This window comes from Ictalurus furcatus, chromosome 13 (genome assembly GCF_023375685.1).
Source record: "Ictalurus furcatus strain D&B chromosome 13, Billie_1.0, whole genome shotgun sequence".
Taxonomy (NCBI): Eukaryota; Metazoa; Chordata; class Actinopteri; order Siluriformes; family Ictaluridae; genus Ictalurus; species Ictalurus furcatus.
This window is the reverse complement of record NC_071267.1, coordinates 21,181,324-21,207,275: the sequence shown is the minus strand read 5'-3', so window position 1 is coordinate 21,207,275 and position 25,952 is coordinate 21,181,324. Positions and strand designations below refer to the sequence as shown.

General features: G+C 37.5%; 1 protein-coding gene across 3 annotated transcripts in view; it reads left to right on the top strand.

Annotated features, from left to right (window-relative positions):
- Nucleotides 1-2,701: 2,701 nt before the first annotated feature.
- jakmip3 (Janus kinase and microtubule interacting protein 3) overlaps nt 2,702-25,952 on the top strand; it is a 60,936-nt gene continuing 37,685 nt past the window's right edge. For all 3 annotated transcript variants that reach the window (XM_053639652.1, XM_053639651.1, XM_053639650.1), the window contains exons 1-2: nt 2,702-3,585; nt 20,867-21,105. In XM_053639652.1, the coding sequence (XP_053495627.1) occupies nt 20,971-21,105 (135 nt within the window). In that variant the 5' untranslated portion in view covers nt 2,702-3,585; nt 20,867-20,970. The remainder of the gene's footprint in view (nt 3,586-20,866; nt 21,106-25,952) is intronic.

The following is a 25,952-nucleotide window of genomic DNA, read 5'->3' as shown; positions in this document are numbered from 1 at the left end:
CCATTTTATCTGGCTTGGGATTGGCACTGAGAGGGCACTAGCTTGTGCAACCCCAGTGGCTGGGTTTGGTTCCCAGGGTGGAGCTCAAACCCATGATCCTGAGATTAAGAGTATCACGCTGTACCGATTGAGAAAGCCACTCACCTAAAACCGTTTATAATTAATGTTTATAATATCAGTGGGCTGTGAATGACCGTCAGTTAACCTAAATAAAATGCTTTGGTAGTGATGGACATTAAAATTCTTGGTCCTTCTTTCTGTTGTGTCTCTAATATGCATGAATTTGCTTTTACAAATAGATAACAGTAATGCATCTTATGTCAATACTTGTGTATCAGTTATATACAGATGTGAGGAGTAGAAGTACAAATAATTTGTTACTACAGCCTACTAAAGTTTTTTTTTAAATTATCCATACTTCATCTGTTTCTTCTTTCACCTAATACATTTGATTTGAGTCATTACATTTTAAAAGAAAACTCTGTATTTAATGCTACATCCCTACATTTCCCAATAGCCATTTATTTGTAATGTGACATTTTAAAGGATTTTTTACTTTCTTATTTTAAGTCTAAATCTAAACAAATATTTAACAGCAGGACCTAACAGACCTAATACAGATCACTGTAATTCATCTGCTCTTATGAACACTTTTTATTTAACAAGGCTGTTTATATTGTGACAGCTAGCAATTAGCATTCAGCTAGTTTGTATAGTCAGAGTTATCATGCTGGCTAAAACTTGAGATATAAGGAAAAAAGCTGTCGTTAGCCTTCATTAATGTTTTCCCACTTAGTTACTAGGCGAAAGGGGCATTAATTTACCATCAGTAACTAAAATCAGTGCACAGTTTGAGGTAGATGTATTTTTCATTTGTGAGTCTTTGTTGTATGTTTACATTCATCCATCCATCTTCTATACCGCTTATCCTTTTCAGGGTCATGGGGAAACCTGGAGCCTATCCCAGGGAGCATCGGGCACAAGGTGGGGTACACCCTGTACAGGGTGCCAGTCCATCGCAGGGCACAATCACATACACACTCACACACCCATTCATACACTACGGACACTTTGGACATGCCAATCAACCTACCATGCATGTCTTTGGACTGGGGGAGGAAACCGGAGTACCCGGAGGAAACCCATGCAGCACGGGGAGAACATGCAAACTCCGCACGCACATGGCCCTGGCAGGACCCATGTTTACATTCATTATTTAAATAAATGCAATTTATTATTGAATTTGAAGTTGGACTTCAACTTTTACCAGACTATTTATTTTGATGAGTAATTGCACTTTACTAACTATTTCCTGGTTTTGTAAGCACATATGTGTTTTTTGACTATTGTAACTGTATGTAAATACTTTTACAATGTGTATGTAGGCAGTAAGGTCATTTCTTAAATCTGTAAACTGACAGTAAACTTACTACACAGTAATTATTGAGTAATTTTAAAGTGTAAATTTTATGGAATTGCTTACAATATTTGCTACAATGTGATAACTAACAGGAAAACCAAAATGGCATTTCACAATATCTCCTTGCAATGGCACTGGAACTAAACTCTTCCTCTATTTTTCCTGTGTAAGTACTGTCATATTACCAATCAATCGTTTGGAAAGATATTACATAAGCAATACAAGCTAGTTAAATGTTGGGTAAGTTGTCATTTCATGACTGGTTGCAGTACAAGTAACTACGCACATCTGCAATGAGAAATTGTATAAACCTGCAGTTTACACAAATGTAATTACTCATCTTGTTACACAACTTTACTTTGTGTTTAAGGACATAATGTTGTGCTACAGTGCTCAAGATACATTTGTGTAGTTACATGAATTGAAAAGTGATACACGTGTATTTACATAATATACTGTAAGTATGACTAATTCATATGCAACAGTGCCTATATCCTGAGTAATTACACTGTAATTACATTGTAATTACAGTGTATGTAAAACTGCATGGGTATTAGATAGACGTAATACAGTGTGACCCAGAAAATGTACAATTGCACACAATTTTAGAACATTCCCAAATTAACTTATATGTTGCTACGTGTGGTGCTTTGTACTGAATAAATTAACAGAATGTCTGGAACAAGTGGGAATATGTTGAGCAAAAGCCATGAAAACATGATACACTGGCTGAGAATATGTGTAGAGCGTAAGGGTCAACATGCAGAGCATATGCTGTAAATAATAAACACAAAATCAAGTAGTTTTACATTATTGGTTACATTTATACTTTTTGGATACCCTGTAAGTGTAACATGCTCATTAAAAATGTAATGATGGTAACAATCAATGGCAATTGGACGAGTAACCAAATGTTAGGAAATAAATGAGACGCACAACTAATGTTTTGTCTAGAGAACTTATTCCTTTAAAAAGGTTTGTGCGTGTGTGTGTGTGTGTGTGTGTGTGTGTGTGCTACAGGAGACTCTTTCGGTACTCTAGTTAGATCTGTTCAAAGAACTAACAGATTTATCCTCATTCTTGATTCTTATAGGAAACATACTATCATGTAAAATGATGTGAAATGTAAATCTTCTTTCACCATCCTATAATGTGTGTCACCAGAATGGCACCAAGTCTCTTTAGCACCACCTACAGGAGTGGAAGGCTGTTTGTGTGTGTTGTGTTTATTTCTGTTATACAATTTAGGTTCACACAATCAGTTCTAGGTGATGTCCTGTTTTTACTCCAGTGTAACAGAGATTAATGAGCTGGACATGATGGACATGTGTCATCTATGCTAGATTTGTTCTAGTTTTTATTTTTATATTATTATTATTATTTTAATCATGGTTGGTGAATATGTGTTGTATGTATTTCTTCCCCGTCATGCAGTGTCGTGGCCAGCAGGTGGTGAAAAGAGCCATGAGTTCTCTCTATAATACTAACACACACACACACACACACACACACACACACAGAGCACTCCCAGGAGATGACAGGATCTGAGCTCACAGCGTCGTGCATCTCAACAGTGTGTTTTGCAACACACTGCTGAGTTCCTCTGTGTATATGTGTGCGCTTGTTTGTGTATGTGCGCGTGCTTCAAACACCTCCTCCATCACCTCCTCCTCTCTTCCTCTCCTCCACTCTGCTGCCAGCTTCATCCCTCACTCCATCAGGGTTGGGGGTGTGTTTATGGTAAGTGCCCATCCCTGCTCTCTCTCTCTCTCTCCCTCTCTCTCTCTCTCTCTCCTTTAGGAATCATCCACTCTAAAACTCATCCTTTGGCAATTCTGATTTCTTTTCTATTCTCCTGTTTCCTCCTGACTGTTGCTCTTTCTGATGAATCATTGTACCCTGGCTCAGTTGTGAAGCCGGCTGTCCTTGGCGTTGCATCCATCCTCTGTGCCTTTGCAGAACCGGGCAGATACAATGAGATGAAATGATATAAGAGGAGATGAGAGGAGAACAGGGGGATGCTGAAACGTCCGTATGAAGCTCTGGGCATGACAGCACATCCGTTCTCATTTCAGAGCGTGTGCTACAAGTCACTGAGGATGACGGAGGATCCGGCTGCAGCACGCAGATTGAAAACGCAGCACGATCAGGATCAGGATCTGCAGGTTGGTGTTCTTGCTGTTCTCTGCATGCATTCAAGCACAACTGTGTGGTTTTTTTATTTCTGTGATGATAGCAGGGATCATATGTGTTTCGTATGTCATGGAGATATAGCTTACCTGTTAACGATCTCGATCATGGCCTGCTGGACCGCAAGCTGCCACTGCACACGGGAAATTCACATTCTGTAACAGATTCTGTTTAGCTGCAACAGCTTAGTAAATACATTTCACAGCAATAAAGCTCCAACTCTTGGGTTATTTTTAGACTTCTATGAGCTTGGATTTGTGTTCTAGTTCTCCTCAGTTGACCTGTCTGTTTTTTAAATTCCTGTTTCTGATAGAATTTCATGGTCCAGGATTGCATCCAGTTTTTTTGTTTGTTTGTTTGTTTGTTTTTTCATGCATGTGTCATATTGATTTAATATGATGCTGATGTTGGCACGCTGTAAAAGACTTTGAATTATCTGATCAGATTGCAGATATATTTTTGCCATTATGGCTGTATATTTGGCTGTAATGAAGACATTTAACTTTTAAATATCATTGGTGGCTTAGTGGTTAGTATGTTTGCCTTGCATCTCCAGGGTTTGGGGTCCACCTCCACCCTGTGTGCACGGAGCTTGCATGTTCTCCCTAAGCTTCAGAGGTTTCCTCCTGGTACTCCAGTTTCCTCCCCCAGTCCAAAGACATGCGTTGTAGGCTGATTGGCATTTCTAAATTGTACGTAGTGTGTGAATGTGTGTGAGATTGTGCCCTGCAATGTATTGGCACCCCATCCAGGGTGTCCCCTGCCTTGTGCCCAGAGTTCCTTGGGATAGGCTCCAGGCTCCCCGTGACCCTGTGTAGGGTAAGCGGTATGGAAAATGGATGAATGTCATTTGGGTATTGATTAGTGTTAACAGAGGTCACCTGTTCAAGTGGGTTGTGAGTTTGGCTCTAAAATGTTAAAGGCAGAAAAATGGCTCTCAGCTTCAGATTTAGTTTGTATGTTCATGAATGTTTGCTGTGGTGGTTTTATCGCACTAGAAAGTCATTTTAAATACAAAACCAGACATTCTGATTCTATCTGAGGTAATGTGATATTCTTAGATCAACTATAGACACTTTTCCCCCCACTTTAAAAAAAAAAAAAAAATTTTGAATAACTACTTAATAAAAAACATTAACTATTTAATGTAATATTTATTCTAGACCACAGCAGAGACATTGTATTTATTTATTTATTCATTTGTTTGTTTACATATTCATTCATTAATTCATTCATTTTTTTAAATTTTCTTCTGTTATTTTATTTTTGCAGAAGGTTTATATTCTTGCTTGTAATTACTACCAACGCTGCACATGTAATCTGATTTAAAAGACGTCTGCACCTGAAGAACTACAATATATGACATCATAAAGAAATCCCATATCTAACATAAAGTAACCACTAATGCACATGTTCCCTCATCATAATGAATGAATTGGAATGGTGAGCTCAATCACATGATTGTTGACCTGCCCCAGGCTCTGGGGGGGTATAAATCACCACCCTCTCAATTACTGATGCGCTTTCACAAATGCTGCTCATAGTGCTGTATGTTTGAAAATAAATTATGAATGAAAACTACACCATGAATGCCCTTACTAATGCAAAATATGCTGAGTCATAGTGCTTAGAGGTGATTAAAGGGTTAAATTACCCTTGTGTCCCAATAGTCTCATGCAGACTAGCACTAATCCTACAATCCGTGCCACTCTGGGAAATTCTCTTGCTGTTTATCATGAGGTTTTTTTTGAAGCAGTGTTGTTCTCCGCTAATCTCAAGCCTTTGAATAATTTGAATGATGAGACCTTTTTTTGTGTGTAATTCAGCCTGCAACTAGCTGCAAATCAGTTTGTTTAGCATATTTCACAGTCATGCTCTGTTTTTTGCCTCGTAGAAATATTTAAATATTTTTAAACATTCAGTATACTGAGCTGTTTTAAACCTGCTGTGATTAAAATCCTGAGATTTGCTTTAAGCATCATTTTTAAAGTTATACTCCATCATTTTCCCAACTAATCTTTATCTACTGTATCTGTAGTGTATGAGTGATTACCACAGACAATCATTTCAACACAGTCTTTTCTGTAGTAAGAAAAAAAACACACACACCACAAAACAGAAAACATGTTGCCACTACCCTACCATATAGTAGGCGAAAAACAGTACGCCAAAGGAGTAGTATGTCCGAATTCTCAATATTCATTAAACAGCAAGCGAGAAATACCCAGATGACATACTTCTTCTGCCAAGATTTTGCAGTATGGAACCACTGGACACTGTGTATACTGTGCTATAAGGTAACGGGACTGGCGAGGAAGAGCTTTCAGAATCACAAATGGCAGAAGGCAGCACGTCAGCTCTTTTGAAGTTGTAAGTCACATGACGCACCCACAGACTCAATAACTGCCCTTATGACTTCCATTATAACTGGGTGTTGAGAAAAACATGCAATTCTTGCCTGCTGTAATCACACACACACACACACACACACACACACACACACATATCTATGGTAGATAAATATTAGGGTGAACAAGGTTGAAGTATTCCTTTAATAACTAAATTAACATCCTATCTAAACAATGCCTAACTCACAATGTCTGGTGTTTGCTTGTCTTTGGTACTTGGTAGTTATTGAGCTGTGACTCCAGCCTCTTGTATGTAATAGAGCTGCACGATAAGCCTTTCTAAACAGACTGATGCCAGGAGGAATTTCCCTTTCACCTTAGGCAATGATCCATAAAATGTATCCAGCTCAACTGAGCAGAGCCGATCACAACGTTCATCACACTTCCAGTGAAACTGAGGACAGAGAGAGAGCATTATTGCAGCCATTTTGCCTCTGGTATCATACGTTATATTCTCTACCAAGGAACTTAAATGTTCTCTTGCCCAAGTGCTCTGGACAAATTCAGATAATCTGACATATATTATTAATTAATTATTATAAAAGCTTTTTACCATTTACCTAAAATAATTTTACACATTTCCCTGTATTATTTTGCTCTTTCATGCCCAAGTCTCTGTAGATTTGTACCTATAAACTGCTGCTATAATCATAAAAACCGTCCTGTGCTCATGCCAGGCCTCTTATCTACAATATACTTGTTCTGAACAGTCTTTCAACTCCCTTAGTACTATTTGCATTTATCCCTCTACAGCTGAATACTGTAATGATTTATAATCTCACCATCTGGTGTCTGCCAGAAGAGAATGGGATTACTTTTTGATCCTGGTTCCTTTCAAGATTTTTTCCTCTTGTGCTTTCAAGGAGCTGGATTTCTTTGTGAAAATGTCTTCTGTAAAAAAGAAAGAAGAAAAAAAAGGAACCATACATATCAAAGTTACGTGATTTGTACTGAGACAAGAACAGAAAATCAATTTATTTAAAACTCACTTAGAATGGAATTAGGCCAGGGCATCAATAAACACAAATGTATGTGTTATTTGGCCTCAGTTTCTGCCAAATAATGCATGCCTCAATATCTTTTGGAAGTGATAATTAAGTAAAATTGCCTTGTATCAGTGTTGGAATTTTGGAAGACCTTTACTGTTAGCAAGTTTGTTATTAAAAGTTTAATGCAAGTGTTTTGACTTGAATATTTGGGTTTATTCAGTGTTTGTCAATTGAATTCAACAACTGCCCAACAACAAATTTCTATTATAGAGTTAAGGTCATAAGTTTACATACACCTTACAGAATCTGCAAAATGTTAATAATAATAAAAATAAATAAATAAATAAATGAGTGATCATATAAATTGCCTTTTGTTTTTTATTTAGTGCTGCCCTGAATAAGCTATTTAATTTAACAGATGTTAACATATAGTCCACAAGACACAATAATAACTGAATTTACACAAATGAACCAGTTCAAAAGTTTACACACGCTTAATTCTTAATACTGTGTGTTGTTACCTGGAAGATCAGCAACTGTTTCTATGTTTTGTGATGGCTGTTCATGACAGATCAACTGCCCACTGTTCTACAGAACAGTCCTCCACTTCCTGCACATTCTTTGGTTTCCAGCATCTTCTCCATATTTGACCCCTTTCCAACAGTGGCTATATGATGTTGAGGTCATACACAACTATTTCAAAAGGTGAAAACATTCACCGATGCTCAAGAAGGTAACACACTACATTAAGAGCCAGGGTGTAAACTTTTTAACAGGATGATCAGTGTAAATTGTTATAATTTTGTTTGAAGATCTTGAGGTTTTTTTCATTTAGTACTGCCCTTCAGAAGCTACATAAGATATTTACATGTTTCTTTATGAATATGACATAAAACATAATCAGATTTTCACCCAAGTCCTAAAAGTAGACAAAAAAGAACCCAATTAAACAATTGAGACAAAAATATTATACTTGCTCATTTATTTATTGAGGATAATTATCCAATATTGCATATCTGTGAGTGGCAAAAGTATGTGAACCTTTGCTTTCAGTATCTGGTGTGACCCCCTTGTGCAGCATTAATTGCAACTAAACATTTCCGGTAACTGTTAATGTCCTGCACATCAGCTTGGAGGGAATTTTAGCCCATTCCTCAGTACAGAACAGCTTCAACTCTGGGATGTTGGTGGGTTTCCTCAATGAACTGCTTGCTTCAGTTTCTTCCACAACATTTCTATTGGATTAAGGTCAGGACTTTGAATTGGCCATTCCAAAACATTAACCGTTCTTTGGTAGAATGACTCGTGTGCTTAGGATTGTTCTCTTGCTGCATTTCCCTTGAGATTCAGTTTACAGACAGATTTCCTGACATTTTCCTTCAGAATTCGTTTGTATAGTGTAATTCAGAATTCATTGTTCCATCAATGATGGCAAGCCATCGTGGCCCAGTGCAACAAAACAGGCCCAAACCATGACACTACCACCACCATATTTCACAGATGGGATAACGTTCTTATGCTGGAATGCAGTGTTTTCCTTTTTCCAAACATAACACTTCTCATTTAAACCAAAAAATTCTATTTTGGTCTCATTTATCCACAAAACATTTTTACAATAGCCTTCTGGCATGTCCATGTGATCTTTAGCAAATGCAGACAGGCAGTAATGTTCTTTTTGGAGAGCTGCAGTTTTCTCCTTGCAACCCTGACATGTACACTATTGAAGTTCAGTGTTCTCCTGATGGTGGACTCATAAACATTAAAATTAGCCAACGTGAGAGAGGCCTTTAGTTGCTTAGAAGTTACCCTGGATTCCTTTGTGACCTCACAAACCATTACACGTCTTGCTCTTGGAGTGATCTTTGTTGGTGGACCACTCCTGGGGAAGGTAACAATGGTTTGAATTTCCTCCATTTGTACACAATCTGTCTGACTGTGGATTGGTGGAGTCCAAACTCTTTAGAGATGAGTTTGTAACCTTTTCCGGCCTGGTGAGCATCAACAACTCTTTTTCTGAAATCCTCAGAAATCTCATTTGTTCATGTCATGATACACGTCCACAAATATGTGGTGTGAAGATCAGACCCTGATAGATCCCTGTTCTTTAAATAAAACAGGGCACTCACTCACACCTGATTGTCATCCCATTGATTGAAAAAACCTGACTCTAATTTCACCTTCAAATTAACTGCTAATCCTAGAGGTTCACATACTTTTTCCACTCACAGATATGTAATATTGGATCATTTCCTTCAATAAATAAATGACCAAGTATAATAGTTTTGTCTCATTTCTATAATTGGGTTCTCTTTGTCTACTTTTAGGACTATGTTTTAGGTCATTAATGCAGAAAAATAGAAATTTCTAGGGTATTCCCAAACTTTCAAGCACCACTGTAACAGGATAATTTCCATCAAGAACCTGAGACCTGATCAATAGTAATCAATATTAGGCAGCACTAAAACATCGTTTCCTTTCACACAATCTTCAGACATCATTGAACTATGCTTTTTTAAAGCATCGATAAGTTCCAAATTACCTGCACTGCAGTCTTGGTCTGAAAATATGTAATTGAAGTTGTGGTTTCAATTACATATTTTAAAGTGGCTTCCTGTTTTCTGAGATTGCACAAGACACCAATTAGAACAATTTCACTAGAGCTTCATAGTGAAATGTCAGGAATAATTTGCATCAAGAATGTAAGAGCTCATGAATGCAGATGACAGAAATGGGGAAGAATGAGAGCATTTAGCTGCAATATGATTGGGCTTTAAGTCATGATTTTATGCTGTTGTTCATGCTTTTGGGGAATGAATTTAAAATCAACTCACTGACGCATGGACACACCCACCCACCCCCACACACACACACACAGACACACACACACACACACACTCATGTTGTGTAAGAGTGCTAATTTTCATAGCATTTTTTTTTACTTAGTCTTAGTCCCATGTAAAATGTCCTTGATCATTTTTATCATATTTAGTCAACCTTATCCTGTTTTTAAGTCAAGTTTTAGTTGACTAAAAGTCTCAGCATTTTAGTATCTTGTCAAAGAAAACCATATGTATTTTAGTCTAGTTTTAGTCAACGAACACTGCTGACATTTTAGTCACTGAAAACAGTAGACAATTTTAGGTATAAGATTATTATTGATTAACATTTCAGTCAATCTAGTCTAGATGGGGTGGGTTTGGGGGGCATGGTTGCTTAGTGGTTAACATGTTTGCCTTGCACCTCCGGGGTTGGGGTTTTGATTCCCGACTCCGCCCTGCGTGCATGGATCTTTCATGTGCTTCCTGTGATTTGGGGGTTTCCTCCGGGTTCTCTGGTTTCCTCCCCCAGTCCAAAGACATGTGCTGTAGGCTGATTGGCATTTCCAAATTGTCCGTAGTGTGTGAATGGGTATGCGAATGTGTGTGCGATTGTGCCCTGCGATAGGCTGGTCCCCATCCTGGGCGTCCGCCTGCCTCGTGCCCTGAGTTCCCTGGGATAGGTTCCAGGCCCACGACCCTGTGTAGGATAAGTGGTACAGAAAATGGATGGATGGTCTAGCCAGTGGTGGAAATGGCCGAGACTGGGGGGATTCTAGTTGGGGAATTTATTTCTTTTGGTGTCAATATGTGTAAGAATAATATAAATATATAAATATAAATACCTCTATAATACATAAGAATATTACACTTATTTCATATCTCTCCAAACAATATGCTTTCTTGAGTATCAAGACAGGAACATTCATGAATTATGTGTGGCACAAAACAAACACTGTTCATTCCTCCTTATCTTCCATATCACAACCCTCTGCCGTCTCACTCCTAGCTTTTTACCAGGTGGTCTAAATTAATTTAATATAGTTTTTTTTTTCATCCTGTCCAATCTATTCAAAATAGATTAAACCTGGAGGTACATGCATGCAGCTTTATCCATATCAGAGTTTCTACTATCGCATCTGTTACAGTAACTGTTTCTGTTAAGATTTTCGGCTCTGTTAAGACCTGTTATTTTCCCTGAGGTGGTCTGATTGGTGCTGTAAGGTCGACACTGATAGAGAAGTGTTCCTATTGGCTGCAGCCTGCAGGTATTATGGCCAACCAGGAAAGTCAACATTGTACAACCACAAGCTGAATACACTTATGTGCACAACTTGCTTTTATGCATGGAAAAAAAAAAACAATTTGAAAAAAAAAGTCTATTTTGTGTATGAATATTAAGAGACATTTTGGTAAAGTTATTATTTTTTTTTAATTATATTTTTATCTTTTTTCATCAACAATATTGAATGTTGATATAATCAAAGTTAGTGATTAATGATGTTGGTGTCATCTCATCTTAGTCATGGAAAAAAAAAAAAAAAAGGTCATCAACGAACATTTTTCTTCATAGTTTTCATTACAAAATTAACACTAGTGTGGAGTATACTTCTTTTTCCCGTCCTACATGTTAACTCATTTTATTGTTTTAAAAAAAAAACACCTTGCATTTACATTAAAAGGAATTATCCTAGTAAAGTAAGTAAATGCAAGGGGAGAACACAGAGTGGAGGTGCATACAAATACTTGATAAAATAAAATAAGGTCATATTAAAAAAAATTCTAGTTACAAATCTAATTGGATGTGTAACATTATTTGAACAACTTAGAACTTCTAATTCACCTCCAAATTAGTCTGCCTATAAAATGTCATGTTGAATTGAGTTCAAGTTGAACCATCATCTTAAAACCACCCTTCCTGCTTGAAGGAAATTATTCTGGGTACTACTATTTTTAGCTTTGAAATCTAACTTTGTTCATCTTTATAGATAACAATGAGTCATTCAGCATGAACCCCATAAGCAAGTCTACCTGACATTACTGAATAAATTGACATGGATTAAGTCATGGTTTCCTCCAGGTTCTCTAGTTTCCTCCCTCCTACCAAAAACATGCCAAAAGGTGGTTTGACTGCTATAAATTGCCCAAAGAGGTGAATGAATGTGTGAAAATTTGTGTGCAAGATGCGATACTGTGCATGGTTTATTCCCGCCTCACAAGCACTGTTCTCGGGATAGACTTCAGATCCACCATGACTCTGACCAGGATTTAAGTAGTTACAGAAAATAAACGAATGAATGAATGAATACAATGTCTTATGTTAAAGTTATAACAATCTCTAATATGATGGCACAACATGGATATTTGCAAGATAATACCCTGGAGGCTACAGGCTTCTCTTAAATATTAGCTCCAAGGCAAAACTGAAGCAGGATACATCAGACACAGAACATGTCTTGGATATTGAACTGCATTTGGGGGAAAAAAAGGAAAAACTGCAGAATTTTTTCCCCTCCACACAATCACTATAGGTGAATCTTACTGAGAGTGACATTTATTGCATTTTACATTTTTTTATTACTTTCCTTTTCTATTACAGACAGCATAATTCACTTTATTTGGTTATTTTTTCCATCCATTTTCCATACCGCTTATCCTACACAGGGTTGTGGAGGAGCCTGGAGCCTATCCTAGGGAACTCGGGGCACAAGGTGGGGCACAAGCGGGTGTCAATCCATCACAGTGCACAATTGCACACACATTTACATACTATGGACAATTTGTACATGTCAATCAATCTACAACACATGTGTTTGGACTGGGGGAGGAAACCAGAGTATCCGGAGGAAATCCCCGAAGCATGGGGAGAACATGCAAACTAAGCGCACATGATGCAGGATTTGAACCCCCAACCCTGGAGGTGTGAGGCACCCTATTTAATTATTATGTGTTTTTTTTTGTTTTTGTCACGTTCAGTTACATATTTATGATCTACAACATCATCCTCTAATTCAATCTCAAAGCAGGGAAACTGTCTGGGTTTGTGCTTGACTAGAGAGTTCACAGCTGTGGTTTTTAGAATCTCTCAGCACTACTGCTTAGGGAACTGTCACATGTAGATTAGATTATTTATTAGACTTTAAGTCTTTCAGTTTTAAATATGGGTTGTGCTTCAGGGAAGACAGAAACTCATACGGATGAGTTGGGTGACCAAGAAACTTTAATTCTGAAATACATTCAGTCTGCAATGAAGGTTTCGGTCTGATACAAAATACGATGCAAAAAGCATGGCATACTGGATTTTATTATATATGGCAAATATAGTTTAAATATGTATTCTCACCAGATACTGTAAGTTCTAAAGAAAATAAATATTACATTTGCTTTAAGATCATGTAGAAGTGCTTTCTCATGCTGTACCAACTCAGACGCTCAAATTCACAAAGAGATGCAGAGGAATTGATATTTTAGACACAAACAGCATTCTCAATGCAAAGTAAGGAAAGAATTCAATAGCAACCCCCCAGTGGCTGTGTTTAATCCATTACCAGGGTTAATGTGTCTGCAAAAAATGACCTTCAGTACATTATCTGTTGTTGACATGGGGCATTGATTTTGTGCATAGACGCAATTTCAGAAATGAGAACAATTTTCTTTAATTAAACAATGGTTGCTATGCTTTTTGTTGGGATTAAGTTTTTTAAACAGTATGAACATTACTGAGGTGGCTCGAGCGGTCTAGCAGGGTACTCATGGCTCGTTAAAATGTAGCTCATGTTTTTGTTTTCAAAAGCAGTCCTTATGGGCTGTCACGGTTTCTGGGTTGAAAGAAAAGAAGTCACGTGTATTTAAGCAAGACTGAGTCAGACCAATCTGAGCAGATTGTGTTACAAGGCTATTTTTATGCAGCATTGTTTGTTTTGACTTTTCCCCCCACTGAGCTGTTAGAGGGATTACCTTTATTCTGACCAAAATATGATCCTCTAAATACTGTTCCTTATTTTCCCCTTATAGACAAAATATGCAACAGGCCTGTTATTCTGAACATTTTTGTTCACATAGGAAGATCAATTCATCCTTTTTTTTTTGAGAATTAAAAAATCCTATGTGCTTATAGTTCAGTGTCCATATGAACATAATGGAGTATGCTGTTTTAGGAAACTAATCAACGTCAAGGTGGTTTGATACGGCCAGTCCTGCAGTGTTTTATTTTCCATATCGTGATACTTGCACGATGGCTTAGTGGTTAGCACGTTTGCCTCACACCTCCAGGGTCGGGGTTTCGATTCCCGCCAGGGCCATGTGTGTGCGGAGTTTGCATGTTCTCCCCGTGCTGCGGGGGTTTCCTCCGGGTACTCCGGTTTCCTTCCCCAGTCCAAAGACATGCATGGTAGGCTGATTGGCGTGTCTAAAGTGTCCGTAGAGTATGAATGGGTGTGTGAGTGTGTATGTGTTTGTGCCCTGCGATGGACTGGCACCCTGTCCAGGGTGTACCCCGCCTTGTGCCTGATGCTCCTTGGGATAGGCTCCAGGTTCCCTGTGACCCTGAAAAGGAGTAAGCGGTAGAAGATGGATGGATGGATACTTCCACAAAACAAGTTCCTTTCATCATGTACAGTATGTAAAACTGCTTCACCAGCCTCTCTTTTTTTTCTTCTCTTTCTTGATATTAATGAGACAAAGCAATGCACAGTAGCTTGTAGTCCTCTGTCCTGAAGACTCTCCTGTGTCCGAAACCTTAAAGTTACAGCTTTACCTCTCACATTTACAAAGCACTAACACTGGAGACTCCTTCCAAAAATGCTAAATAAAAGTCTCCTCACATAAAACTTCACCATCTGAACAATTACACATGTTTTTTTTTATCTGTGTATGTGGGGAGTCTGGCATTCAAGACCCTGTTTAGGTTATTACTATAGAAGTGATGACGTATTAAGGAGAGCATTATAGTTAATGAATTGTGCTATTATACTAAGATAATATACACATCGATGTGTGCTGTGCTACGATTAAAACCACATGGTATAACAGTGTGGTCCAAAGAGTGTTATTCCCCTCATACCACAGTGATTTGCCAACAATTTCAGTGTTTAATTTATTTATGCTTATCTGTTTTTTAACTGTTTATAGTTACATTTAATGAAGTGGAATGTCTGAGAGACAAGTTAGTTCCTGTTATTGCTTACATTATAGCTGTTATAAACAGTCATTCTCTCTTTTTTTTAAGCTAATACGACAAAAATTGCAGTTTGTCTTGTTACTGAGAAACTTGAAAGAATAAACTCCTCTCTCATAAAGATCCCCATGTCGGGAATCCAACTTTTACAAAAGTGCTTAAACCTGAGACTCCTCCATAAATGTTACCTAAACATCTCCTGTTACATTTCTCCTGTTACATGTTACATAAACAAAAACCTCTTCATATCTACAACTATATGTTTGTTAAATATTTTCCCCCCATCTGTTTATTATTAGCCACACAATGCCCTATGAGTGAGCTGAGAAATTATACAACAGCACCGGGGTATAGTAATTATTAACTATGGTTCGCATTGTTCAGTACTAACCAATACATTTCAACCAAACACACACTGTTAAAACATATAATTAATCATACTGTGGATTCATGCAGAAATGCTGAAACTACAAGAAGACCCTGGTGAAGGGTGGCCAGGCCAAGAAATGGTGAATTCTGAATTAAAGTGGTGTCATTGAAGTATTGTACTAAATTCACTTACTGCTGTGAGTTTGTCACAGAGCAAAGTAGATCCTGCTCAAACATAAAAGCACACATGCTGGCATACACACGCATTTAGCATTTGGATTATTAAGCCCATGTATCAACATCCATTTGCCAACAAGTGAGATAAATTTAATGTCTCAGATTTCCTGCATATGTTTTAAAAGCATGCCACTTTCAGTAACTCAGCACATGGGCTTTAAAGCCTTTCCAAAGAGCATACATGGGTTGTATTTCATACATAGAAAATGTATAATATCCCAATTTACACAGAAATTGTTTACATTTTTATGTGTGAATCTGTTGAACAGACAAAGAGCTGACATTTATTTTCTGAATGAAAAGAGTAATTAATTCTGTTATTAATTATTTGGATTTATTTATTATTGGGCTTATTTGGATTTAGTTTAAATCTTAGTAGTTTGTCATGGGGGCATGGTGGCTTAGGGGAATGTGGGTTCGAATCCCATCACCGCCTTATGCGCGCAGAGCTTGCATGTTCTCCCCGTGCTTTGGGGGTTTACTCCAGGTACTGCAGTTTCTCCCCCTGTCCAAAGACATGCACTGTAGGTTGATTGGCTTTTCAAAATTTGTTAGTGGTGTGTGAATGTGTCTGCGACTGGGCCCTGTAATGGGTTGGCACCCTGTCCAGGGTGTCCCCGCCTTGTCTCCCCTGTGATTCTGTGTAGAATAAGTGGTATGGAATACGGATTGATGGTTTGATTGATGATTTAGCCATATTTACATAATTTGTTTATTGTTTGGTTTAGTCTGTATTTGTTTAGCTTGTAAGTGTATTTGTCTGTATTTGTAATATTGACTATGTTAACTGCTTTGTACAAAAGATCAGATTTTCCTTATGCCTAATTTCATCTACTGAAACATGTGTTCTTTGTGAATTTGATCTAAAAAGGGATCATAAGTGTTTGCGCAAATTTGTGGAGTCCATGCCAGCTCGAGCACACACTGACGTATCCTCTGTGTGCCATGTATTCTCCAACCTCATCAGGCATTATAGGAGAAGACTCAGAGCTGTTATCTTGGCAAAGTGAGGTAGCATAAAGTATTGACTAAAAGGGTGCCAATAAACATTAAAGCAAAAAGGGGACATACCAAATGCTATAAAACTGAAATTAATGTCAATAATATAATTTGTAATTAAAATTTTTGCGTTTTCACTAGTTATATTTCTGACATGAACTAAAAAACAATTTTCCACCATGACCCATGCAGGCTGTCCCAAAGGTTTATGGAGCTGGTTGAACTCTTCTCTCTCTCATTCCAACTTCCTCCAGATCAGATCAGTTGGGTCTAAGTTGTGTGATCAGGGGCCTTTCTATTACAGACTGTACTGCATCTTTTCTTTGCAGATATCATTTGCACAGCATTGTGGTGCTGTGGTCCAACTGTGCTCACTTGAGTGACTTTGGTGGGATTCTTCAGATATAATGGTTTCAGCTAACATTATATTAGTCCATCATGAAACTAGAAAAAGTAGTAGACAGAGATTACTAATCTTAACAAAAGTTTTATGATAGCATGATTCTGCAACCTTGAAACCTTAACATTAGCACATCTTTGCAGATTAGAAAGCGAGACAGGTCTGGATTGTATCAGGTGTATCCAGCAGGGAGCACTCCATGTACCAGCATTATGAAAGCTAGCACTATAACGGTGAAAATTGAATCAGATATAGCTGTCTACTACCTATATAGTGCACTGTATAACTAGTATTTACTGTAGCTTTAAAAGATTATGTCCACTGACATGTATATACATACATCTCAAATCCTGCACTGTTACAGCCAAGGTAAAGATTATATCTGAATAATTTTGACATTTTAGTTTAACTGGTATTACATTATATGGCCAAAAGTATACGGACACCACCATATGTGGTTCTTCCCCAAACTACTGCTACAAAGTTGGTGTCACACGATTATTTAGAATGTTTCGTATGCTGTTGCATTGCAGTTTCCCTTCGTGGAAGTACGAGGCCTCAACCTGTTCCAGAAGGACAATGTCCCTGTGAACAAAGCAAGATCTATGAGGACATGGTTTACCAAAGTTGGAGTGGAAGTACTCGCGTGGCCTGCACAGAACCCTGATCTCAACCCCACTGAACATCTTTGGGATGAATTAGAACGCCGACCAGGCCTTCTCACTAGATAGTGCCTGAACGTACTAATGGTCTCTCGGATGAATGAGCACAAATCCCCATAGCCATGCTTTAAACTCTTGAAAGCCTTCTCAAAGAGTAGAGCTTATTATGACAACAAGAGAAGACCAACTGTGTGTTAATAACAATGGTGTTGGAATGGGCACATACTTTTGGGCATATAGTGTACATTTCATATACATTTTGAGTGAATGGGTGAATTTTTATTTAGTTATTGTTGTTTGTATCTTAATTCTCAACAACATTAACATGGTAAAGTGATAAATTAATTTCAAAAACACCCAAAAAGCCTCCTCCTGAACACATCATGGCACACTCTTCTATTCTTACACTTATACCTCTCTCTGCTATGTCTCTAAAAAAAAAAAAAAAAAAAAAAAGAATTTGGTTCGCCATGTGCCTTACTTCTACATTATTCAAAATTTTACTGGACGAGTAAAGGGTAATTACTGAACTGGCGAGAGCTGCAGCTCTGTAAATGTGACATATCCTTGATATCCTTTCCAGCTCTCAACCACAGAGAGAGCATATGTCTCAGTCTCTCTCACCTTCTAGTACAGCAAAGGAGTGGCAATTTTATGGTGTTGGATGCTGACAGTGAAAACCCACTCATGACACAGACTGGATTGAAATGCTTTAAAGTTACACCCACTGACATGTTCACTAGATTTGCTTGTAATGAGGCTCTTCCGTTAAGCCGCTTAGGCAATTAGTGAGCAGTTTTAGTTTCAATAATATTTTTTCCAAGCTAATGTTTGTAATGGTTCTAATGGGGTCACTGACATTAAAGTGTTTTATTAATGCATGCATCAGGATAAAAAAAATAATAGTGCAATGAAATCTGAGGCCTTTGAGTAGTTTCTCATGTGCAGTAACCCTCCGTGTTATATTGCACTTGTTCTATAAAAAGTCATGAGCGCTATAATAATGAGTGGGCATGTGCTAATGTGTAATGTTAGTAAATTTTTTAGTTTTATGGAGCATATAATACTAGAACACCAAATGTTATATTCATGTCAAATGCTTAGGCGTTTTGTATCTTTTCAAAATGTCTTTATAAATAAGCGTTTTTTGTTTTGTTTGCAATAATTAATCATATTTTTGGCTAAAAATGTCTATTCAGATCTAAAGTGGGGTCCAAAAGTCTGAGACCACAATGAAGATCTGGGATCTGGGATTTTTTTTTTTTTTCATTTAAAATAAACAGAATTCTGAAATATTTCAAACAAAGAAATCAAATGTTCAGTATCTTGAATATCTAATATTCAAGATTCTTCACTATTTCTAGGCCCCTATTTAAATGTAAGCATACAGTATTTGTTATACTGACCATGTTAAATGCTTTGTACAAATGTCAGATTTTCATTACGCCTAATCTCTTCTATTGAAGCATGTGTTCAGATGACACGCAGATGGATTTGATCTGAAATGGATCATACGTTTTTGCACAAATTTGCGGAGGCCATGCCAGCTCGAGTGCACACTGTTATTAAAGCAAAACGGAGACGTGCCAAATGCTATGAAACTGAAATTCATGTAAATATTTCCAAGATTCTACTTTTCACTCAAGTTACTTTACTGTCAATTATATAATTTGTAATTAAAATTGTTGCATTAAATTAGAAAAGATTGCAAATTAGCATTTTCACTAGAGCTCTCTGACTTTTGGACCCCACTGTATATGGCATGTTAATATTTCTGATGTGAACTAAAAAACAATTAAACAATGCATTTATTTAAAAAACCTACCTAGCTATAACACACTTTCTTTATAAAGTCAGTTTTCCAGATATTTCTCAAAGATTCTCCACAATGACTCTTGCAGACTGTCCTTAAGGTTTATGGAGCTGGTTGAACTCTTCTCTCTCTCATTCCAAGGTTTTGATCCAATTTCCCCCAGAGCAGCTCGGTTGGGTCCAGGTTGTCTTATCAGGGGCCTTTCTATTACAGACTGTACTGCATCTTTTCTCTGCAAATATCATTTGCACAGCATTGTGGTGCTGTGCCAGAAAATCAGTCACCCCTGGGGGTAAAACCACAATACATGGAAGGTATTGATTTTCAATTTACTACAGGAGGACACCGAAAAGCAAAAGCTTCATTGCATTGCACTCATGTCGCTTGATCTCTTTCATGAAAAAGAATCTGTAAAAGATTTAACTTGTTTAAGAATTAAATGATGACTTTGTGTCAGAAGAGAACGTAAATGTATTGCATAGTTGTATTGCATTTCACTTTCATCAGTGTGGTGCAGTAGTGACACACTGAAATGCAAGGACTGTCCAATCACAGCCGTAACCATACTCTGTGGCACGGCTATAATTATAATCACAATAATCAAGCCTTTCTGAATTTTACGTAACTCACTGCAAGACCTATTATTTTTTTCAGTGTGGCACGTTGTCCCCATATCATACTGCCAGTATATTTTATTTCATGTTTTTCCCCAGGCATGATTGCTTTTCTCTCTGTAGTTATTGAAAATCACTGAAAAAGCATTACAGAGAAAAAGTCTAACGTCCCCAAACTATTAAAGGGTGTAATTATAAACAACAGTAATTCAAAGCTTTTATGATCTTTCTTTATTAAACTATATGTAAATGAATTTGCTAGTGTGCAGGAGAGAAATCCCAGTCTAAGCTAGTTCTAAGCCCAGCTTTATCCCCTGGTGAATATTAATGCATGACTGAGAGCCATGTAATAAAAAAGGAGGATGTGTGTAGAGAGGTTTAGCAGCCAAGTGAGGAAGGATTCAATGCTGTTTCGCAAAACCATATGAATCGAATAGTGTGAGAAGAGTTGTTCGATTTAAACTTCTCTGGTCTGCTTCCAAAGCTATTCTGCAAAGGTTGCCTCTCTCACCACTCTGAGCCTCTCTTGCTGAAGTGAATTTAAATTCTTTGGAAAAGAAAAGTAGAGCTTAGCGCCCCAAGTGCAAGGGCTACTTCAAAGAAACTGAAGTGGAAAATCTGTTTTATTTTTGTTTTTTTTTTCAAGCATCCTGAATAATAAAAGACAGTTTTTGGAAAGTTTGTAAGATCACATGTAAGACCTACATGATCTAATTTCTCTTCGAGCTTGCCTTCCAAGTTGAGTGTGTCATGTCTTTATCTGTGATCTGCAGGTGGGTGGGAAGATGTAGCTGAACACTGAACAAAATCATACCGGGATCCTTCACAACCTCAGGGCATCCCTGGGAAGGGTGTGGCCTGTGGAGAGCCACCCACCATGGCTAAGAAGTCACCCAGTGGGCGGGGAAAAGGGGAGCGGTCGGACGCCATGGCAGCCCTGCAGGCAGCCAATGAGGAGCTGAGGGCCAAACTTACAGACATCCAGATTGAACTGCAGCAGGAGAAGAACAAGGTGGGCAGAACTTTGTATAAATGTTCTTTCATCTTCATCATGGAATTGAACTGTGCCTTGTTTATGATACCAATGATTTAATAAGTCACTGATCTATATGCTGAATACACACATTTCATTATTTGGTTCAGATGGGGTTTAAAAAAAAACAAGTGAAAAAAAAAAGACTGCTGAAAAAAGAAAAGTTAAGGAAACCATTGCAGCTTTCTGCTAGTAATTGATTGTTGATTATAGTTCTTTTGTGTTTTTCATATGGATCTATCTGTATTTGATGGTTATTTAATGGAATTTCAGGATGTCCTACAGGAGGCTGATGGTCTTTTATGGTGAAGGTCCCTTATGTTTATAGGCCAAACAGATCTAGTATCTCTTAGTCTAATGGACCTAATAGATCTAATATCTAGTGAATTGACCAAATAGATAGAACCAGTACATATTCTATTAAAATACAGCAGTTATATACATACCATATATAGTTTGCATATAGTTTACATTACTAAATGAAGAATATTAATACCCATAAATCATTTTTTGGAAAATTGCAATTGTAACCAGTATGCATATTTTCACTAGGAAGTAAAACAATATTTCTTAAAACTTTACAATAGTTAGAAAAAATATTTCTTAATGGCTTAGCAAAGTATTAATCCAGAAACTTAGAAAGACTGAGACCAATGAGATGATGAGCTGGGGAAATTACTGCTAAAAAAAATTATTTCAGTGGATGGCATGGTGGTGTAGTGGTTAGCGTTGCTGCTTCACATCATATGGTTCCCTAGTTAGAGCTCATGTTCTTCATGGTTTTTTCTTCGAGTTCTCCAGTTTCTTCCACTTTTCCCAGAAACATTGCAGGGCGTGGATTTTCTATGCTAAATTGCTCCTAGGTGTAAATGACAGACTGTGCATGGTGTCCTGCAATGGACTTGTGTTCAGCCACGTTGTGATCAGTGGTCAATCCCTAAAGTTACATGATTATTAATCAACAGAAAGTTTGAGAAAGAGCGAATATAAATGTTGTATAATACATCACCTGATCTTTGGAGTGGTGATATTTTCAATGCTGAAATGCCAGTGCACCATTTAAAATATTGGATGTCATGGTGAACAGCTCTGAGCAACTGATTCATATGCAAACAACTCATTTGCATTCACTGTTTTTTTATTATTATAAATATTTAAATACGTAATACATTCATGAATATTCATGTAAGTGTTGATAGGGAGTAATATTGGAAAGGCTACAGTCATGCATGTATCTGTGCATCGTCTTTGAAGCTTCCTTAATCGGATTCCTGTAGAAAATCTGGCAACAAGTCAGGATCAGCTTAGTTTCCCCTGCTGTGCCAGCTGAGAGCTTTCCAATATCAGTATACTGTGTTTATTATTATGGGGGAAAAAGGCACAGTATTGTCACAGGAATTCTTGTTCTTTTTGTGTGTGTGTCTGTGTATGATGTAAGGCAGTAAGAATGTCTATGGAGCCTTCCTTTTACCCCATGCTCTCTCATGCATACGTTTATTTTATGCTCTGTGTACATGTGCACGGTGTGTTTACATGTGTTGTGTGTACATGAACACATGGCTACACAATATGGACAGTGCTGGATTATACAGTATGCTACTCCTGAGGAAATACAGGCCCCTCCAAAAGTATTGGAACAGCAAGGCCGATTCTATTTTTTTTGCTATACATTGACGACATTTGTGTTTGAGATCTAAAGACGAATATGAGACAACAGGATCAGAATTTCAGCTTTCATTTCCTCTTATTTACATCTAGTATATGGACTGTATACGGTTCAGTTTAAAATCTAAATTTGGATCCCACTGTGTGTAAGTGTGTGTGTGAGAGAGAGAGAGCGACAGAGAATATGTTTAATGCAGCAGATTGTGCATTATTTCCAATAACTATCTGGCAAACAAATTGAAAACAAGTGAACACAAGGAAAAGTGTTTATCAGTAAGAGCCTGGATACACCACCATCACTCTAGCCTCATGATAGCTTGATATAAAGCCTAATAAAAACGCAATGGAAAGACAATCATTATTTCATTGCAAGATAAAACAATTTAGAGATTAAAAAAGGTTTAAGGCACAATTAACGTTAATTATTACACACTCTGATTTTATAGCAATGATTAAGATGCATTATACCACTGCTAATAACAGTAATAATAAACAGACTGGGGGGGGGGGGTAAGCATGCGGTTATTAAACATATTGATATTGTAAAGTTTTCTGTAAGGAGACAAGTACTTAACATTTATGGAAGGAGTCTCCAAGGTCAACGCCTCAGGATAGAGGTGCTGATTTTCACCAAAAAGCAAAACCTTCTTTTGCATTGATCTTAAATCACTTAATCTCATCAGTGAAAGACTCATTCAAATGGAGTTGAATGGGAGCTAAACTGAGTGGGGAACTAATGTTGGTGTGTTTCCAGGGGACGGGACATGGGATTTATGCAAAGAATTCAGTGGAGCCAATCATTTGGAATTATTGCTTATATACCTAAATTGCACAGAATTGACAAAATCTCAGTCCAGTTATTTCAGTGTTGCTTGCAGTGTCACCTTTATCACAGCTCTGTTTCATACAATCATATAGAAAATGACTGTCACTTGGTTGTTTGCTAGTGTGAACTACAGAGTATAGTAAGATTTTCACCCACCTGATTATGTACAATTACATTTTTGCATAAGATATTCAGAATGTTTGCTTTGTTTGGCAGAAATGGAACTGTTGGCATATCTAGACTCCTAGAAAATGATCAACACTCTTCATACCTTCATGTAGGTAACTGTTATAGGGTTTTACATAGATCCTCTGTGTTCTACCAATAGGACAAACTGAAGATCATGCAAGGATTATAGATCTTTAGTTTCTGGGCGTGTATAAAATGAGGACATGATCAATACACCTTCTTCTTTTTTTTTTTTTTTTTTGTTAACAACGATGCAGTCATTGTATCCTCAACACACTTAGAAAAGTGGGATCCATTTACTAAGCTTATAAGTTCATTCTGGGGAAACCCTTAAAGAGGCTATGTAGCATGCCCCCCCCCCCCCCCCCCCCCCCCCAAAAAAAAAAAAAAAAAGGTTCTGAGTAAACCCCTGTTAGAAAGGTGGAACAGATAACCATTCAGAAAATGCAAATGACACCCTTGCAATATTTCTGCAACTGGAAAAGTCTCTCCAGAATATTCACACAACTGCAATTGATGAAAGCGCAAAACCATTCTTTTCTCAGCCTTTTGAAGATTTGCTTCCTGTTTGTAAAATATTTCTCTGGAAACATGCTGTTTGTTATACTGTAACAGAGAATCCTACAGCGAGTCTCAGGATAAATATTTACTTTAGCAGCAGTGACTTTAGCTTGAATCCAGAGATCCCACACTGAGTATGTTACACTTCAGCCTGCCTATGTCAGTGTGAAATAATGAGCTGCAGCAGAAAAACAGTCCAACTGCACAGTAATGAATGCACAAAGCTCACAGTTTTAAGGATGTGCTGCTGTCAAACCAGACAGTCAGACTGAGCAGAGCTATTGTGTTCTCACTGACAGGAGCTGGAGATGGTGGAGATGCCTCTGCTGTTTCAGGCCTGAATAAACAATGCTCAACATGTATGGTAGTGATAAATGAGGCGCATGTCACCCTCAGCATGACTCCAGTTATAGCTTGTGGAGTGGAGGCAATGTTTCATTGGAAAGGAAAGTTGATTACATAGTGCACTTTGACTGGAATCTAGTTTTGGCACTTGCAGGACAGAGGAACCTTTTGGTCTGGTAAGAGTATTTCAGTATTAGTTTTTATAATGTTCTATAGCTTCCATTTTTATTATTATCCTCACTGTCTTCACATGTCACTAGCCAGTTACCAGTTATATGACTCACCATGAACCCTTTTCAAGATTCCATGATTGGGGTGCCATTTGTGTCCTACTGATATTACACTTACAAATATGGAATGATTAAAAGTCATTTTAAACACAGGTAAAGTGTCCTTCACAACAATATGTGCATATTTCTCATAAATAAAACATTAATAAATAATAATAATAATAAATACTACATATAGCACATAGAAAATGGCATGGGAGGAAGAAAATTAAGGGAAAATTTAAAACAATAATAATTTAATCTCATAAAAATAAAAATCTATGATATTTTTATATTGACTGATGAGGTCACATTGAAAATACAACCCCATTAAATAAGTCCCATTACTTTTAACACTGTCACTGTTCACTATTACTGTTTTGGAGCAAAATGCAGCCTTGTCAAATGAAAAAAGTAAATATTTTTGGAATAGTAATGTGCATGTTTTATTAGATGTTTAAGAGTTATAAAAGTTAAACGGCACCATAATCATGTAATCCTGCACCCAGAGTTTTGCCCTAAATACAAGAGTGCACAGTATACACTCACTGTATACATTACATTTGCTTAACTGCTCTATTGTAAACACAGTTATTGTCTTCACATTGACTATGTTTTTTCCTTCTGACCTTAATTAATCTGATGGATGACTCGGTCCCCTCTAAAGGCTTAGACTGAGGATAGCTCGGCCTGGGGTTCTGCTCTCTCTATGGAGAGTTCCATTTTCTTACTCAGCTACAAATCATGCAAACCCCAATTACTCTGTATAGCTGCTTTAAAAACACACACAGTAGTTCTGCAGATTTTGTGGGATTTATGTGTCCCATGTGGACAAGAGCTAGGTGTTGGATGACTGATAGGTCTTGTCATATGTCACACTGTGGTTTAGATCAGGGGTTCACAAACTTTTCTAGGGCAAGGCCCCCCAAATGGCATTAACATTTGACCGAGGCCCCCACTTTTGCAAGGTG